General features: G+C 35.2%; 1 protein-coding gene across 2 annotated transcripts; it reads right to left on the bottom strand.

The window, feature by feature from the left end:
- Positions 1-459: 459 nt before the first annotated feature.
- On the bottom strand, positions 460-15,392 carry LOC134854364 (uncharacterized). 2 transcript variants are annotated; one of them, XM_063870587.1, is made up of 4 exons: positions 15,008-15,392; positions 14,000-14,165; positions 1,406-1,634; positions 460-1,013 (listed from the first exon to the last, which is right to left on the bottom strand). In XM_063870587.1, the coding sequence occupies exons 1-4, from the start codon at positions 15,237-15,239 to the stop codon at positions 546-548; spliced, it is 1,095 nt and encodes a 364-aa protein (XP_063726657.1). In that variant the 5' UTR covers positions 15,240-15,392; the 3' UTR covers positions 460-545. The 2 variants fall into 2 exon arrangements, with proteins under 2 accessions (XP_063726657.1, XP_063726658.1); XM_063870588.1 differs by having other exon boundaries at positions 1,406-1,631.
- Between the last annotated feature and the right edge of the window lie 3,375 nt (positions 15,393-18,767).

The raw sequence follows: 18,767 nt of genomic DNA, 5'->3' as shown, positions 1-18,767 counted from the left end.
TAGCTTTTCCAGCCTAAATAAGCCTGTTCAATACAGAATAGCAATACTGAGCCAAATGATTGATTCATTTAAACAAACCGACGTTTTAAGTTTTTCGTGAGCGACATCGAAATTCCCGGGGGAGGTGGCCAAATTATGCATCTACTGTACGGGTGGACCAAATGACCGCTTTTTGACACAATTAATATTTTCAAATTATAGTCGGTGGTGGATACCTGGTCGATATGAGGGCCGATACCTAGAGACAAAAGTGGACCAAACTAAACCAGTGTTTGAGAGCAGGCATTGGTCTTCTCACAAAGTCGACAGCCGGCCGGCCAGTTTGACCCACAAAGTCGAGAGCGGATAGTGGTCGACACATACTTAAGATGCAGTTGACCACCTCAACCCGGTTCTTTTCATACAGTTCCATTTGAATCATTGCACCAAAACATTCAATATGTAAAATCGTATCTTCCAACAATGACAGCAAATCTTTTCGTTACACATTTTTAATCTGTGGAATAATTTTATTTTGTATACATCACAACAATAAAGTTTGAAAATCAGAAGTTTTTGTAAGTTTTGCGACTTATTCTAGCGTCGGAAAGTACTGAACCTCTGTCTTCTTTTTCAAACACACTGCCTGTTTTCTGTACACAGTATCTTGAGGCTGCTTGACCTAATTTAACGCATTGGGGCAATTCGAAACCCTGAGCTAGACCCGCTATGAAGCCACCGACAAATGAATCTCCTATACTATTCAAGTCAACAATATTTTCCTTAGGTGTTTTTACAAGTTCTAATTCAAGAATGATTTCCCCATTCGAGGCCACAATAACCGTGTCTAATCCCTGGTTTAAAATTACAAATCGGTTTCGGTTTTTGTTTGACTTCGGGAGAGTGCTAGCCCATTTGGCGATTTCTCGGGTGTCTTTGGCCTTCGGACCCCCGTTGGCTTCCGAGAACTTCTCGGATTCCGTCTGCCCTCCGAAAAGGTAATCAGTATACGGTAGAAGTCTAGACATGTGCTCCTAAAGCAAAGATTGTATATTCAGTTTACTGATAGGGCCATTGAAAACAGCGAACCCAACCCCACCTTCAGAACTTATCTATTGAAAAAAATCTATTTCGATTTTACTTTCATTATTTTAAGGTGTACTTCGCGTTTTGTAGGGCTTGATTTTTCAAGTTGCGCTAAAAAGGTCTTTCAATTTTCCGAAGCTCAAAATTGCCTTGCCTGATAAAAACAGTCATAAAAAATTTCTAAAAAACTTTTTGTACAGATTTTGTAACAACATTTGTGCAATTTTTTCGAACACAGTCCAGCAGAGAACATAAATAAATCCTTCATAATCACCAAAAATAGTTGCGAAACAATTATCATAACAGAAAAGTTCAAAAAAAGCTTCAAGGAAAGCCAGACCTGGAAAAACTGGCAGAGGAACTCTGCGGACAAGTTGAGGCAGTATACTTTGTCGTTTGCACATGCATATTCGGCCAGTGTGAGCATCCCGTCTGGAGTCACAGTCAAGGGGTATCCAGCACTGTAGAATAACTCCGCCTTCTCAACCATACTCCAGATCCTTTCAGTCTTCAAGTGGGAGTCTTTATTGTAGCAGTCAGCAGCAGCCAGATTCGCCACCAAAGACCTGCTGCCATACTCATGATGATTACCGAAGTTTCCATAAGATTTTTTTTAAGTGCTCAACTTTTTCAGAGTGCTCAGCTCTTAAGCATAGTTTCGAAAATTCTCGCTACTCATAGATCATTGATGGAAACAAATTATATCGATAGAGCAACATTAATTTTTTGCTTCCTTCTAGCCGCTATGTTTGTCTTTTTATTTCGACAATGATTATTCTTCGAACCAATGGAAAAGTTCAAAAAGCTAAAGCCTAGACTGATGTTTTCTCTCGATTTCAAGTATTTCTAAGCAATCTCGGTTATGGTTGAAACAGGGATCACATTTAGGCTCTTTCAACCGCGACTCGGATTTCAACCGCGACTCGGATTTCAACCGCGACTCGGATTTCAACCGCGACTCGGATTTCAACCGCGACTCGGATTTCAACCGCGACTCTCTTTCAACCGCAAAATAAGATTTTGTTTATCAATATACGCGCGCAATTGAAATATGTGATCATTTGCTACCTGCCTGAGAAAGGGTAACCAAAGAAAGGTATACTTTGCCTGTCGGTTATCCTCTTTGGTGCGAAAACTGCATATATGTACGTTTAAGCACTGAAGAATTTTATTGTTGTTAGGTATTTCAAAGATTATGAATCTATTTTGAAAGTACCGCCATATGGTATCTACTAAGGAATTGCCAACCCTATAAATAAATGCAGTAAAATAGCACCAGAAAGTTCTGTTTATTATTCGAATTTTGCTGCATTTGATTGGTCACAAATTTGAATATTTCAATCTACTTAACAATCGCACTCTATCTTGAAGGGCGGAGGGAGGGGGGGGGGTAATTGTTAAGTAGATCCGATCTACTTTACAATTACAATCTACTTAACATGTTTTTCAGACTGTTTACTGATTTCAACCTTTTAAATCTCATTTAAGATCCCTAGCCCAATCTCATTTTCTCAATACCCAACCCCTACCAAAAACGAACTTTTTTAAAACTTTTTTGCGATCACAAAGTATATCTACAATCTCACAATTTAAGAATTGATCATATTTTGCTGAAAAATACATGTTTTATTCATGGGGCAGTTTAATACTCCGTTGTATTCGATTTATGTTCTTATGTTTGCTTTAAAGGCAGCAAATAAGTTAAGTCTGGTAATCTTCTTGTCTGTTTTTCAGTTTGATTTTTGTTTATTCAGTTTTTGTTAGGATGAAACTGAAGAATAAATATGATTCTTTTTTTCAGACCAATTTCACAAAACTCTTTGCTCACTCCTTGCACTCTTTACCCCAAAATTAATAATTTTGGCTTGTTTAATTAACAAAAAGTTAAGCCAGAAATACCGGACCAATTGCTGTAAAAATTACATCAAAGTGAGCTTCTTATGTGAACCAAGAAAATTTAAGAAGAATAAGCCAACAAACAGGATGACGGCCATGCAAAAAACTTTAAGTTAACTTCATGCAAAAAGCTATATTATATATTATTCGACTATTCAAACAGTGAATATACTATTAATCTGAATAAATTATTGGGCACAATCCAAAAAAATCAAATAACATAACGAAAAACGAAATGAGAAACCACTCACTATCAAAAACAAAACTCAAACCTGAATTTTAAAAAACGTAATTTTAGCGATAGGTTAGGCCAGAAACTGTTGAAACTGTTATCATGACAGATTGAAGTACAACCATACTAAAACAAGGAAAAATTGTAATATACGGTTTTTTCACCAAGGTAAAACTTAGCAATTGACATGATCGAAAGCAAAGATCACAAGAAGAATTTCACGCACCACCAGTTTTTTTTTAAAAAGTAGCTGACATGTGAGAACAAATAGTCATAGAACAGTTATCACAGATTTGACTATCCAATTGATGAATGCTTCATCGTTTCAAATTTAGAAGAAAGTGATAAAATTTTGAAGCTCGGGGTGTTTTTTTGGATATTTTTCAAATCTTTAACTGGGAATTTTTGTTGCAATTTTGTTGAAAAAGTTGTTGTCTTGAGCTCAAATTAAACAAAAAACATATTTCACCTGTGATTTTTTCTCGTAAATTTATGGGTGTTAAAGACAACCAATTCGGGCAACTCTAGACAATCAAAACGATATATTTCGTGCTATTAGGAAGGAAGCGGAGATTTAATCCGTCTTAGGAATCGTTCCAAAGTAGATTGAGGCATGCTCTTTGGTATCTTTAACGCTTTGGAAAATTCGGATTATTTATGCTTGGGGTGGTTTTATTTATTCAGTAATTTTTCGGCTTTTTAACTCAGCGTTTTTAATTATTATTTTAAGATGAAACTTAAAAAGATATTTCACCTTCTATCATTTGAAAACTTCTTTAGAATTGGCAATTTAGTCAATTTTGGATAACAAACGCGCAATATATTAAAACGCGTAAGAGCTGAATTATTGTTCCGACTTTCGATACGAAAGTAACGGAATATTTGTGCTCGGGGTGGGTTTTTTCTTCAGATAATTTCGACTTTTTAACTAGCCATTTTTGACGGAATTCCAAAGGTATTGTTGTCCTGAGCTCAAATTTGAAAAGATATTTCAGCTGTTACGGGGGTTTAAGGATTGCCATTTTGGCCAATTTGGGACAATTAACGCGCGATATATTTTGCGCTATTAACGCGTAAGCGGATAGTTAATCCGTCTTAGAAATAGTTCCAAATTGGTCGTTAAAATAAAGAAGAAATGATTTTTTTTCCGGTTAATTCGTCCATTATTCTTAAGAAAAAAACCTTTTAATTGGCCTTAAAGTGCAATCGGATCATAGAGGCCTCGCCCTGGTATACCAGCAGTATTGTTTTAGTTATTACAGCTACTTAGGTCATATTCAGCCAACAACGGACAGAAAAATGGCGAAAAAAAACTAAAATAAAATTCACGTGATCAAAAATGAAAATTGAACATGGGTAGCTACATTTGCAGTGTCAGTGTAATCATCGGATAATAGAAGTAACCTTTGGTATTCTGCTAGTTGAACAACCTGCAACCGCTACATTCCAAATTACTGAGTTCTAACACCATCTGTTTTAACAGAAACATTTTGAACATATTGGCGTTTAAAATTTCCGATCATTTCAAAAATTGACTTTATGTTTCTTGTTGTGAAGGCAGCAACGTAGGTTTAGTCTATCGTAGTTTTTGCTTTTTAGCTAAGGTTTCATAGCGTATTCTATATCAGTTTAGTTGTCGCAAATTGCATTGATTGGTTGCGAAATGGAAAGGGGGATGGGAGGAAGCCATTGTTCATCCCAGCGTTTAGCATGAGTACTGATCCCGAGTGCTAGAAATTGATTGATCAAATCTAGATGACTCATAGGATCATTTACTTTGAAAAAATGCAACGCAGGCAGTTGAGATAGCTAATTTCTCCAAAACTACACCGATAAATCTTACGGTAAAGTATAAAAGCTGTTAAAGTTTTTTCAAAGGAAACAATTGCGTATTTGATTTTCCGTATTACGTTTTTGTTCCGACTTTCGTAGAAAGTGAGAATATATTTTCTTGGGGTGGTTTTTTCTAATCAAACATATATTACAACAAGACTGCTCGTATCAGGGCGAAGCCCTGAATGTTCCGACTGCATTTTAAGGTTTATGGAGCAGTAATAATATTAAAAAATTCAATGAAATAAAACAAAAGAAAAATATTTTTTCTTCTAAAATTTGAAATTTTTTATGAAAATCATCCCCCCACACGCCATATAAAGTACAAAATGATAGATTTCGCTCCTTGTAACAAACCATTTATGGCAAATAATTTCTTTTAACCAATTTGGAACGATTTCTAAGACGGATTAACTCTCCGCTTACGCGTTAATAGCGCGAAATATATCGCGCGTTAATTGTCCCAAATTGGCCAAAATGGCAATCTTTAAACCCCCGTAACTTAACAAAAAATGATCACAGGTGAAATATCTGTTCAAATTTGAGCTCAGGACAACAATACCTTTCGAATGATATAAAAAAATTCCGTCAAAACTGGCTAGTTAAAAAGTCGAAATTTGTCTGAAGAAAAAAAAACCCACCCCGAGCACAAATATTCCGTTACTTTCGTATCGAAAGTCGGAACAACAAGACTGCTCGTATCAGAGCGAAGCCCTGAATGTTACGACTGCCTTTTAAGGTTTATGGAGCTCCTTGTAACAAATCAATTATGGCAAATAAGCTTCTTTCAACCAATTTGGAACGATTTCTAATACGGATTAAATCTCCGCTTACGCGTTAATAGCGCGAAAAATATCGCGCGTTAATTGTCCCAAATTGGCTAAAATAGCAATCTTTAAACCCCCATAACTTTACGAAAAATGATCACAGGTACAATATCTTTAAAAATTTAATCTCAGGACTACAATACCTTTTGAATGATAAAAAATTCCGTCAAAAATGGCTAGGTAAAAAGTAGAAATTTGTCTGAAGATAAAACCCACCCGAGAACAAATATTCCGTTACTTTCGTATCGAAAGTCGGAACAAAAATTGACTGCACATGAGTATCGAACCAGGAATCTTCGGAGTATGCTTGCCACTAGCCTAAATGCTAGTGAGTTTCAAGATTCATACTCAATTGTTTAAACGCGCAAAGTAAGAGGCAAATTATCTTATACTCCAAATCGTTCCAAACTGAATTGAGGCAAGCTAAGTGGCCATTTTATTTCAATTCAAATCGCAACGCTTTATATTTGATATTGGCAATCGAAAATTTGTAATTCAACAGAACATTGTTAAGCTAAAATTGCTTAAGACCAGCTGAGGGGCAGCGCGAAAGCTCATTGTTTTGTCCTGACATGGGGCAGTCTTGTTTTTGAATGCGCTCTTTTGTTTCATCATTCAGTTGAGCGTAAAGTCGAAAATTTGAATATCCAAGCTGACAAACTCAAGCTACTGACACAAATTTAAATACAAAGTCAACCAACTACCGTAAATGTAGCCTCACGTATTTATATTCAAATGGACGATAATTGAAAAGTCAGAAATTGACGTTTTAAATGATGCCGCTTGTTACAGAAACAAAATTTCCCCAAAAGCGTCATAATTTATTCTGAACAAAAAATTTACTCAGCAAAATGCCAAATTTTTTGCAGCCAAATGCCAAATTCGCAAATATGATCAGTTTAAACCCGAAACAAAGCAGTAGTCCGCCAAAATGCCAATAATTCACAAAAAGAATTCCAAATTCGCAAAAATGATCAATTTTGAAACTTCTGAACAAAAAAACTCAGTTTCGATACTCTCGTGTTTCGGCAATGTTGACCGCCCCCGCTTGCGTTTTCAAATCTTATTTTCGAGATTTTCGTGAACATAATGGACTATCTCATGCCGATCATAAAAGTTTATTTAGGCCCAGATAAAGCAAACATTATAGCTCGCAAACATAATAGATGGTCTTGATTAAAAGAGGTTATCTTTTTTTTCTCATGATTCTTATTTTTTGGCAGCCTTTACGCTTTCAACTGTTTTTCTGACCGATCGTAGAAAAATTAATAAAAAACTCTATCAAAAAACATCATTTGATCAACTACAGAAAAGCTAGAGAAAATTGACTTACAGATATTTTGGTTATTTTCAAAAAGAAAATAATTTGTGAAAAAAAAGTTGAAGAAAAAAAAGTTGAAGTTTCGATTTTTTGAATAAAAATTATTGAGCGACTTATTTTATATCAGTCAAAAAATTTTGTTATTTTGAGCTCAATCGTCATAAGATATTTTACCTGTGATCCTTTTTCATAAATTCATTTGATTATTAAAGATTGCTTACTTGGCCACTTTGCGATATTTGGAGCGCGATATTTTTCGCGCTATTACCGCGTAAACGGATGTTTAATCCGACTTAGAAATAGTTCCAAATTGGTTGAAGGAAGCTTATTTGCCCTAAATGATTTGTTACTAGGACCGAATTCTATCACTTTATACTTTATAGGGCGCGTGGGGGGGTGGTTTTCACAAACAATTTCAAATTTGAAAAAAAATAGTTTCATTTTATTACAATTTTTTCATGTTATTACTGCTGCACAGACCGTAAAAGGCCTTCGGAACATTCAGGGCTTCGCCCTGATACGGACAGTCTTTTCGGTTTTTAAAATTAGGTTTGTTACTTTGTTAAAAAATCTTTTTGCGTAACTGTACTCATTTGGAAGCCGATCGGGCTTTAAAAGTGGCCATTTTAATTCAATTCAAATCGCAACGCTTTATATTTGATATTGGCAATCGAAAATTTGTAATTCAACAGAACATTGTTAAGCTAAAATTGTTTAAGACCAGCTGAGGGGCAGTGGGAAAGCTCATGGTTTTGTCATGGGGCAGTCTCGTTATTGAATGCGCTCTTTTGTTTCATCATTCAGTTGAGCGTAAGGTCGAAAATTTGAATATCCAAGCTGACAAATTCAAGCTACTGACACAAACTTAAATACAAAATCAACCAACTACCGTAAATGTAGCCTCACGTATTTATATTCAAATGGACGGTAATTGAAAAGTCAGAAATTGACATTTTAAATGATGCCGCTTGTTACAGAAACAAAATTTCCCCAAAAGCGTCATAATTTATTCTGAACAAAAATTTACTCAGCAAAATGCCAAATTTTTCCAGCCAAATGCCAAATTCGCAAAAATGATCAGTTTAAATCCGAAACAAAGCAGTAGTTCGCCAAAACGCTAATAATTCACAAAAAAAACTCTGTCAGAAGATCAATTTTGAAACTTCTGAACACAAACTCAGTTTCGATACTCTTGTGTTTCGGCAATGTTGACCGCCCCCGCTTGCATTTTCAAAATTTATTTTCGAGATTTTCGTGAACATAATGGACGATCTCATGCTGATCATAAATGTTTATTTAGGCCCAGATAAAGCAAACATTATAGCTCGCAAACATAATAGATGGTCTTGATTGAAAGAGGTATCTTTTTTTCTCATGCTTCTTATTTTTTGGCAGCCTTTACGCTTTCAACTGTTTTTCTGACCAATCGTAGAAAAATTAACAAAAAACTCTATCAAAAAACATCATTTGATCAACTACAGAAAAGCTACAGAAAATTGACTTACTGATATTTTAGTTATTTTCAAAAGAAAATAATTTTTGAAAAAAAGTTGAAGAAAAGAAAGTTGAAGTTTCGACTTTTTGAAAAAAAATTATTGAGCGACTGATTTTATATCAGTCAAAAAATGTTGTTATTTTGAGCTCAATCGTCATTTATTGTCCCTAAATGATTTGTTACTAGGACCGACTTCTTTCACTTTATACTTTATAGGGCGCGTGGGGAGGGGATGATTTTCACAAACAATTTCAAATTTGAAAAAAAAATAGTTTCATTTTATTACAATTTTTTCACGTTACTAATGCTGTACAGACCGTAAAAGGCCTTCGGAACATTCAAGGCTTCGCCCTGATACGGACAGTCTTTTGGTTTTTAAAATTAGGTTCGTTACTTTGTTAAAAAATCTTTTTGCGTAACTGTACTCATTTGGAAGCCGATCGGGCTTATTTTTTTTCTGTTGACACAAATACGAGACTCTTCTTTGAACCAAAATAGGTCTATATTTAGGTGACCTACAATTTAATACCATACAAATTAACACCGTACATTTTAACACCTAGTCATTTTACTACTTAACAATTTAAATCGACAACAAGTGAATTCCTATTTTCCAGTTTAACACTACATTTTAACACCTAGTCAGTTCACTACTTAAATTATAGCTGTATGAATTCCTTATCTTAACGCTTATCACACTGAAATTAATCCTGCAATTAACGAACGCACCATAATGAAAAACTTGGTTTAACTGAGTTATACATGCTAAAAGGAGGCTTCCTAAATAAATTACTGAAGACTCCTACCGACAAGTTCGTAATTTATTTTCAATTAGAGTTTTCGCTAGACCATTATGATCACTAAAAAGCTTTTTGTGCTAATTCATAACGATTTAACGTAAAAATTCTGACAGAAAATAAATTCTGACCGTCACTTTATACTTTACTCAAGCGATAAACAAACGCAAGCAATAAACACATTATGATTGAGTCTTCTGTCGAATACACAGTTTCATCTAAAAACAAGCCAATTCTTATAGCGTCCGGCCACGAACTTTTTTTCAGGCGAAAAACTAAGTTTACCGAAAGCTGGATTTGCTCAAAAAATCAAACACATAAATACCGAGCAGCTGTCATTACAGAAAAAAAAACGAATTACTCGAGACGCGTGGAGAGCATAACCATGACATTTCAGCGGGAAATTCGGAGGACCGAAGTGTCATAAAGCATTTAAAAGATCTCAGCGAGAGATTTACCCCAACTGTCGCAGTTGCCAGTGAGGTTTTGCCAGTTACAAACGATTTGGCCACTCAGTTTGCCTCCCAAGTAAAGACAAACTGATCCAACCGGCTGCGCGCACTCGTAAGCAGCTAGATGTAAATATGCCGCCTATCCCCGTTGCACAAAAATTTGAGATCCCTGAAATTTTTGAAAACTTTATATGGTATGACAGTGGATCAAATGATCACGAGCGAATCATTTTGAGGGGAGACCCCAAAAAGCTGAGAGTTCTGGAAAAGTCACCTTCCTGGTTAGCCGATGGAACTTTTCAAATTACTCCAAAAATGTTCTATCAGCTACATTCAATTCATGTAAGTGTATCTGGCATTGCGCCAGCTTGCATTTACGCTTTCCTTCGATTGCTCAAACAACAGTACGAGTGGGATTGCTCGAACAACAAATGCAGTCGAGGGATGGCATTTCAGGATTCAATCTTATTTCAGCGGAGGCATTCCAAACATGTGAAAAGAGATGCTTCTGTACAAAAACTCAATTTTTTGATGCATCGAGTGGCCATAAATTCACAAAAAAGAGAAATAGAAATTTTGAGTACTAAATGAAAGAGTACAAAACATAATGTCCGTTTACGAAGATTTTGAACAAGCTACTCTTTAGTACTTCCAAAAATCATTCCCCGAAGCACATTTGGACTCTGTTTATATAAAAAGCTTGGTGCCAAACCGTGAAGTTTCATTCCCACTCTCCATTTGGTACCAGCGAGATGCGGCCGTGAGTAGGATTGCTCAGACAACAAATACTGTCGAGGGATGGCATTTCGGGATTCAATCATATTTCAGTGGAGCCCACCCAAATATGTGGAAAGTAGTGGGCAGCCTGCAAAAAGACACTTCCGTACAAAAACTCAATTTTTTGATGCATCTAGTGGCCATAAGTTCGCAAAAAAAGAAAAAGTATTGAGTATTAAATGAAAGAGTACAAAAGATATGTCAATATAACGAAGACAAAACTGATCTGTACTTTTTCAGAGCGTTGTCTAGTTTGTGTTAAACCTTCGTAAATTTTGTCTCGTTTTTGTTTATTCTTTCGTTTTATTAAATTTCAAATTTTAATCTTACTTAAACTTTTTTCAGTTTTTTTTTCAAAAGGCGTTTCCTTGCAGACTCTCCGAAACGTAACTAAACGCAAGAACTTGACTCGTGCCTTAGCATGTAATCCCAGGACAATCGCCCTTTTTTCAGGAAGCTAGGTTAGGACTACGGGCTGGCAAACCCTTTAGCTTTGCGTTTATGTGCCAACAGTTCAAAAAAACTGACAAAGCGATCAGGTTATACGTTTAAGTTCGAGAATGATTCTACAAAGTACTGATTCTTAGGCTTTTGGCATTGTTTAAACCTTTTTAAAATTTCTATAGCGGCTAAAAATGTCTAGAAACTTAAATCATATTAGTCAAAGGACGTCTAATTATTTGCGGGCTTTTGAAGTTCATTGAAATACTGCTTGTTTTTGGTTCAATTTGGAATGATTCATTAAAAATACTGGCAAGGCCATTTCATTTTGGTTTGAAACGGTTCATTGAAATTATTTGCAAGGTCATTTCTGTTCAAAACTTAAGCGAGTTATGTAGCGCAAAATTGTCTGGCTTTAAATTGCAAAGGTCTCTCGTTTAACTCTTTGATGTTTACCGAAATCCCCTCTGAAGCCATTTTTCTTTTCATATTGGGACAAAACGGTGTTAAGTCATAGAAATTGTTTTAAAATGTAGCGACGTTAAATTGCTAAGGCAACAAAAAGTAGGGAGTAAAATTGTATGGTGTTAAATTGTTTAGAGTTAAAAAGGGGGTAACCCTTTATTTCAATCTGCGCTAGAATTGTGGGTGAATTGAACCAATGGTTTTTGACAGATTTCTTTTCAACGGATAGTTTTTCAGAAATAGTTTCGATGTTTTCCCTTTTTCAAATGCTGGACAGCCACCATCGGGTAAAATGCTATTTTCAAAGTTTCAACCATTGCATTAATTTTGACCAAGCTTATTTTTTTGTTGAGTCATGATCCTTATTTTCAATTAACGGCCTTCGCCCTTAGTTCGAATTAGCCTCAGCTTCGATTCGGTCTTTTTTCAAAGCTTCAAATTCAACCAATTTGCTGCTGTTTTTAAGCTGGTAACCAACCTTAATATAAAAAAATATTCATAAATATTTTAATGTTTTCATCTATCTTTATAAACTTTGCAGCTCCTAAAATCTAAAAAATAAAATTCATGGCTCGCCTAATGTAAAATTCGCCTAGTATAGCCACCCGCATCTACTAGAATCTGTTAGCTTGCTTAAGTTCTGTTGAGTTCTGGCTAATGATAACATTTGAGGTAAAAAATATATCAATTTTTCTCATTGTGGACTCGGATCATTTTCGTTTTAATTCAAAACAGTTAAATCTAATTAGAAGAAGAAAGCGCGAATAATTACTGAACAGACTTAGAAGACTCATTTTAGAAGTGTATAAATTATAAGCAGTTCCACAACGTAAAAATCAATCAAACTGAGCTTGAAACGAATTACAGTACAGACTTTTCTGGTAGTGCAAAAAAATGCGGCGAAACCGAAATTTTTTAACTGAAGGCTTTCATAAGCATTCATTCACGTGGTTCTAGAAAAACAAGAATTTTTTCTACCTAGATTGATATTGAAACTGTCCAGAGTCACATTATAGCTAAAATAATCGTTTCCAAAAATTTTTCGGCTACATTTGTGCATGAGGTTATTTCGAACAGCGCAAAACGAAAAACGGGCCTTTTCAGTGTTCGGAAAAAAGCACGGAAAATAAATTTGATTAAAACAAAAGCCTAACCAACTGACATTTGAAAACTGTCAATCAAATCGAAGAAATTGAAAAAAGTTTTGTGTGGCAAAGAAAACAATAATACATGGCTTTAAGGCTTTTCGAAAGTCAAGAACAGTTTATGACACACTTTTTTGATAAAACTAACCAAATAAGAGAACACTTGGTCAATAGTCAAACTTTTCAATTCCGCTAGGAAAAAATAAAACTCAGGGCTCTTTTCTTTTGAAGTGAGGGAGATGGGAGGAGAGCTAAATTCACTGATAAATCTAGAAATGGTTCATGCTTTTTTGCTCTATTTACAATTTTGTAATCGAAGAGCGTAATTTGTCTTGTTTTAGCAACTAGAAATGAACCGAATTTAAGAAGAAATCGAACAGCAAACAGCAAATAATCAAAATTGGTATGGATGAAATTTAAAATTTTTTGGTCAGAAAATTAATTAAACCTAGATGAGTCTCTACCCTGGGTTCATTGACACTTAAAACTATCACCAAAAAGTAAAAGACTGGGCCAAATTGCGTTTTTTGTGATTGTAAACTGATTCCGGAATAGGTCGAAAACAAATTTGTCGCGGAATCTGCGACTTTGTTAGTTTTCTTTGCTCTTCTTTGCAGTTTTAGATTCCACGAACAAATAGATAAAACACAAAAAAAAACAGCCAATTTTGTAAAATTAAAAAAATGCGGAATCTGGAACAATCTGTGGAATTCAAAAACATATAACATGTTGTGTTTGGTAAAATTACTGTCACAGAATCCGCAACTTTGTGTGGAATCCTCAAACTGAAGACGGAATCCTCAAACCAAAAAAAATCCGCATTTGTATAGGGTTTCCAGGGAAATATAGATACGTATATTCAATGTTCAGAAAAAGTACGGAAAATGAATTTGGTTTAAATAAAAGCCTAACCAATAGACACTTAAGTTTTGTCGTACGCAGATTCCGCAACCAGCTAATTTAGCTAGTTGCGGAATCTGCGTGCGACAAAACTTAAGTGCCGATAAAGTTTCCGTTGCACGTATTTCTGCGGGTAATCCACGGAAGTTTTGAAACCTGATTGAAGTCTTGTCTCTGGATTTCAGTGACCTACAGAGACCAAATTGTGCACCTATCTAGTGCAAAGTTTAGCTTCGTTATGTACGCCAGATCCACCACTTCTAATCACATTAAATTTTAGGCAATCTGAACAGTTTAATTCGTTGGAAACTTATGCCAATTAAGTTGTCATAAAAACAAACTCTTTAACTGACCTGTCTTGACCTGTGATGCAGACTGCACATGTTCCAGTTGGGCGATTGTCCACTTGGTAGAATTGCACATTCACTCCGTCATTCACACACAGATCCTTCAGAGTGGAGGCATACGCATCTGTTCCCACACAACCAACAAAAGTACAGGCTTCAGGGTAGTTCTCACCTGAAATGATTTATTCACACGGAGTTAAAAAACCAATCCACAAAACAAATATAAACAACAAAATTAATATGGACTGCTAGGTTTAATGAACTGTATTTACCCAAAGAGATGGCATTAGGATTAGATTTACAGGTATAGCAAGGCTACAAAAAAGAAGACACAATATTTCCAATCAATAGCATTCCAAGTTTAGACTTTCCCTCATCTCAATTCTGGTCGCCAAATTTCTCCAAAATGCCCTTTTTGGATTTATTTTATGACGGTTATTTTTGGCTGATTACAACCGTTAAGTTTATTATCCCTTATACAGGGGCTGATTTAGGGTTTTCTCGAGGGGGAGGAGTAGGTTTTCAAAAAAAATTTGAAATTTTATCGACCTTTTTGTAGGTCGACTAAATTAGTTTTCCGAGCTCTCACAAAACAAATCAAAAAAGACGTTCTTAGGCCAATTTTGGAAAAACTTTGGCGTTTTTTTGGCGCGCGCTTTTTCGTTTTTTTTTCTCGTTTTTTCGGCGCGCGCTTCATCCTCAAATTGAGTATATATTGGCGCCAAAATTGGCGCCAAAATTTGCGTTTTTTCGGCGCGCGCTTCATCCTCAAATTGAGTATATATTGGCGCCAAAATTGAATGTATATCGGCAGGGGCTCAAATCCCTGAAAGGGGGAAAGGCGCCCGCCACCCCCTCTAAATCCGCTCGCGCCCTTTTATATACTAATTCTGAGGATGGAAGGTCTATAATTGGGCCATTATCTCAAAAAGTACAACCCTTTTGAAATCCAGTGATGTAGTAGCAAAAATTAATTAGCCACTAGAATGACGTAGAAAACAAGTGTGAGCTAACCTATGAGCCACTGGCAGTATCTGATTGTGTTCAGTGTGGCGCCACCGGGGGTGAAGATGGGTTGAAACTTGTCCACCATCTCTTGGTACATGGGCCGCTGCTCATGCACCGCCAGAATCGCACTGTTCCGCTTCAGTCCATACTTCTCCAGAAACACTGGCGTCACCTCGGCCGTAATATCCAGAAGGGGGTTGCCAAGTGCGAAAATACACCCTTTGCTTAAAACAGACATCACGATATTTTAAAGAACACGACTACTGCCACGTATTCATGAATCGAAACTACAAATGGGAACTTTAGAGTGACACAACGATTTGGCAATTTTGAGTGCGTAGTTATGAGACAAGGCTCGAAGTATTATGTAAATTTGAATTTGACTACACTTACTGCAATTAAACGTGGTTACAAGAGCAGTGAATTTTTGTTTAATTAAGAGAGAGTTGTTAATTAGTCACTTTTTGTCGAGTACTATACACTATAGTTTTGAGTTAATGCAATGATGAGTGTTTCCAGATTTTTGATAAGACTCGATAACACTCAAAACACTCAATAAGAATCGATATTGCTCATTGTTCCCGACTTTCGAAGAAAACGGAATATTTTTGCTTTATGTGCCTTTTTTATTCAGTCAATTTTCGGCGATCGAAAGATTATTGTTTAAGAAAAAAAAATTTATGCTCCATTGAAGATATCGACTCCTTGAAATCAAGTTTAAAACGATATTTTGCCTCCAATGATTTGTTGCAAAACTTTGAAAATTGCCAATATGGCCATGCTCTGGACTAATTCATGCGCGCTTTGTAGATTTTTTCCATAATCTTGCAAGTGCACCGTGATTGTTTTATGCGCGAATTATCCCGCACAACAAAACCGGCTTAAAATGAATTGAGGCTAGCTTATCCGTCGTATTAATTTCGTACGATTCAAGCTTTTACACTGTTGATCGTTGATATTGTCCAAAAATTACTGTTTTTCAAAATTTTCCCCCGAAACCTATTCGATATGGATTAAGAGGCAGTCAGAACTTTCATGGCTGTGTCTTGATATACGAGCAGTCTTGTTTAACTAAAAATTACTATCCACCAGGTTTAAAATTTCCTTGCAATTCAGAAAAGAATGATTTGTTTTTCAATTTTGGCATCGATTATGATTCTATATTGCAATGCTACTTGAACTATGTTTAACCGCACTGACAAATTTGAAGCTAAAATTGATCTAAATCAATGTTTCTACAAATAGTAATGTATGAAAATCAATTTACGGTGGCCCATTAGGTTAAATAAATTGATTTAGAATGAACAAATTGGATTCTTAAGGTAAAAAAACGATTTGTTTGCCTTAAAAATAGATTTAAATAGTCTCAAAACTTTTTTGCAAGGCAGTGAAAACCAACAATTCTCAGCAAAATTATTTTTAATTTTGCTGTTTTTTGGTTTCAAAGTTGAACAAAATTTACTGCTCAAGAAAAAATGTTATCAAAGCTACAGAGAGCTACTCAAGGAGAGTTCTTACCACAATCTATTGAGATGCGGGGAATCCTTTTGAGTTTTGCAAAACTAAGTGCTCCCGCAGTATGAAAGGTAAATTTATAAAAAGTTTCTCCATATGCAACGTTCTAGGCGCAATTATGTTACGCAAAGGACATACAGATTAAAAATTTGACTTAGAAGAATGCATTTTTGGTGCAGAAAGAAGTTAAATTTATTATAGTCAGAATTTTTCTTTCATTTTTTTGTTTCATAGTCGAAAAAAATCTGAATATTATCTGTATAAAATAATGAGCATACAAAAAGCGGACATATATCAATTTGAAATGATTTATATTGATTTGAATTGACTCCATTCTTACTCAAAATCTTTATGAATATAAAACCAGAAAACGCCAAAAATTGATTCAGATTGATTTAGAATTGATTGAAATTGATTTTTTCAGTTAAATTTTGGTCGGAGATTTTCATTGAGTATCAATCAATTCAAGATGGTTGTTTACCATAAATCATAAGTTTCAGGGAATTCTTTCTAAAGTTTCACATCTCAGCGCTGAAGCGTTATGACTGAAATTAATAACCAAAGAGTAACCTTAGGAATATTAAAATACATACATAATATAAGGTTAAAAGTTTTGGATCAAGTTTCAAGGAACAATTCTACGCAAACTTGGTGTTCTCACCATCGCAAATACGTTTCGTCGTCCATAATTACAACATAACCAATCAATGTAAACTGACTGATATATCCCTTATATGATTTAAAACACTGCAGCAAAAATGCTGCCTTTTCCTACTTTCAATGCAATTTCAACACCAGCAAGGTGCAGTTTTTGGGCACGGCTGCAAGCAAACGTTCTAATGAATTTGCTTACAGACAAAACCGAGTTTTTGAATACGCGATAAAAAATTAAATTCCAGAGTTCTGGAATTTTCTAGTTTTCAAAAATCTCATATTTTCTTTTTTTTAGGCTAGAACAGTCCATTCTCTAGCATGTTTTTTTAAGTTTGAAACCATGCAAAAAATCAATTGTGCGAAAGAATAAAATTAGGTTTTTGTTTAAGTTTTTTTATCCGTATTATCAACTTATTAATTTGCGATACTTTACACCAATGCAAATCGGAGCTTCACACCACTCGCGATGCTGAACAAGGATAATTTGGCAAAATTAGCCGAGAGAAAGTGACCCACAATCCGCTAGGAAGAAAAAGTTCTGAAAAATTAAATCAACCAAGGTTTTAATAATGTATCCCAATTGTTTTTTGCCAAGAAAAAATTGATTATTAAATCTGAAGCAACTTATATAGCAGCAACAAAGTCAACAGTTATTCAGCAGACAAAGTTGGAGTCGGAAAAATTTGTCCCCCTCAATGGACACACGCATTGCTATTTTTTTGGCTCATCAAGCGATGCAATTTGAGGACCGATTACTTAAGAAAAAATCTGAAACTATACCAATTTACATTGGTAAACTTAAAACCATCATGAAAAACAATTTAAAATGCAGACATGAGCTAAAACTGACACTTGAATGAGTAAACCGACAAAAATAAAAATTAAGTTTTTAATTAGAATTATGCGAGATGAAACAATGCAAGCATTCAGAAAAAAAAAACTGAAAAAAAAAAACGCGGTGAAACTGTCCCGGAATTTTATTAGTTCAAATTGAGCACTTGCAATAAAACCTATCTCAGAAACCACACCGACTAAAATCGAGACGCTGAGAACAAATTCGGGAAAATTTTTAGTAAATTTTTTAAAATCCATTTGAATTTAACTTATGTAAGACTATCTACCGCTGTAACACACGTCTAAATACTTGTGACTACGATGAATACAATCGGCATGAATCGTTAGAACAAATATTAAAAAAAAGTTGTAAACATTATTCTTTTGTGTTTAAAGAATTTTGCAAAAACATGAAACTGAATATCCTACAACTTAAAGAGCATTTTAAATTGGCGAAAATAACTGAATTAGGAAAAAACTTGTGCTGGGGAAACTAAGCCTGCAAAATTAAGCAGATGTAATAGTAGTCATATTCGAATTTCATATATTGGATTTTTTTCGCAATTAAGTGTACGTCACGCCCGGGAAAAAACCGTTTGCAGTACCCCTGCTAACCGCAAAGTTAAATAGTTGCCCAAGTCAGTAAAAAATCCACGCTGCAGCAACAACGTAAAAAGCCAAAACCTAAGAAAACAGCGATAGTCCGACAATGATTTTTTCAGGCAGAAGTTTTGGACTAGCAAAAAATAAAGTTCTTTGAACG

Source organism: Symsagittifera roscoffensis, chromosome 9 (genome assembly GCF_963678635.1).
Source record: "Symsagittifera roscoffensis chromosome 9, txSymRosc1.1, whole genome shotgun sequence".
NCBI lineage: Eukaryota > Metazoa > Xenacoelomorpha > Acoela > Convolutidae > Symsagittifera > Symsagittifera roscoffensis.
The sequence above is the reverse complement of the archived record's forward strand: the minus strand, read 5'-3'. Positions and strand labels throughout refer to the sequence as shown.

What these genes read in the sequence shown, in the direction of transcription:
- LOC134854364 (XM_063870587.1), bottom strand. Translation starts at nt 15,239, where the DNA reads ATGTCTGTTTTAAGCAAAGGGTGTATTTTCGCACTTGGCAACCCCCTT. An exon ending in ATACTGCCAGTGGCTCATAG is followed by an intron (nt 14,166 to 15,007) that starts GTTAGCTCACAC and finishes AAATCATTTCAG; the next exon opens with GTGAGAACTACCCTGAAGCC. An exon ending in TCCTCTGCCAGTTTTTCCAG is followed by an intron (nt 1,014 to 1,405) that starts GTCTGGCTTTCC and finishes TCTTTGCTTTAG; the next exon opens with GAGCACATGTCTAGACTTCT.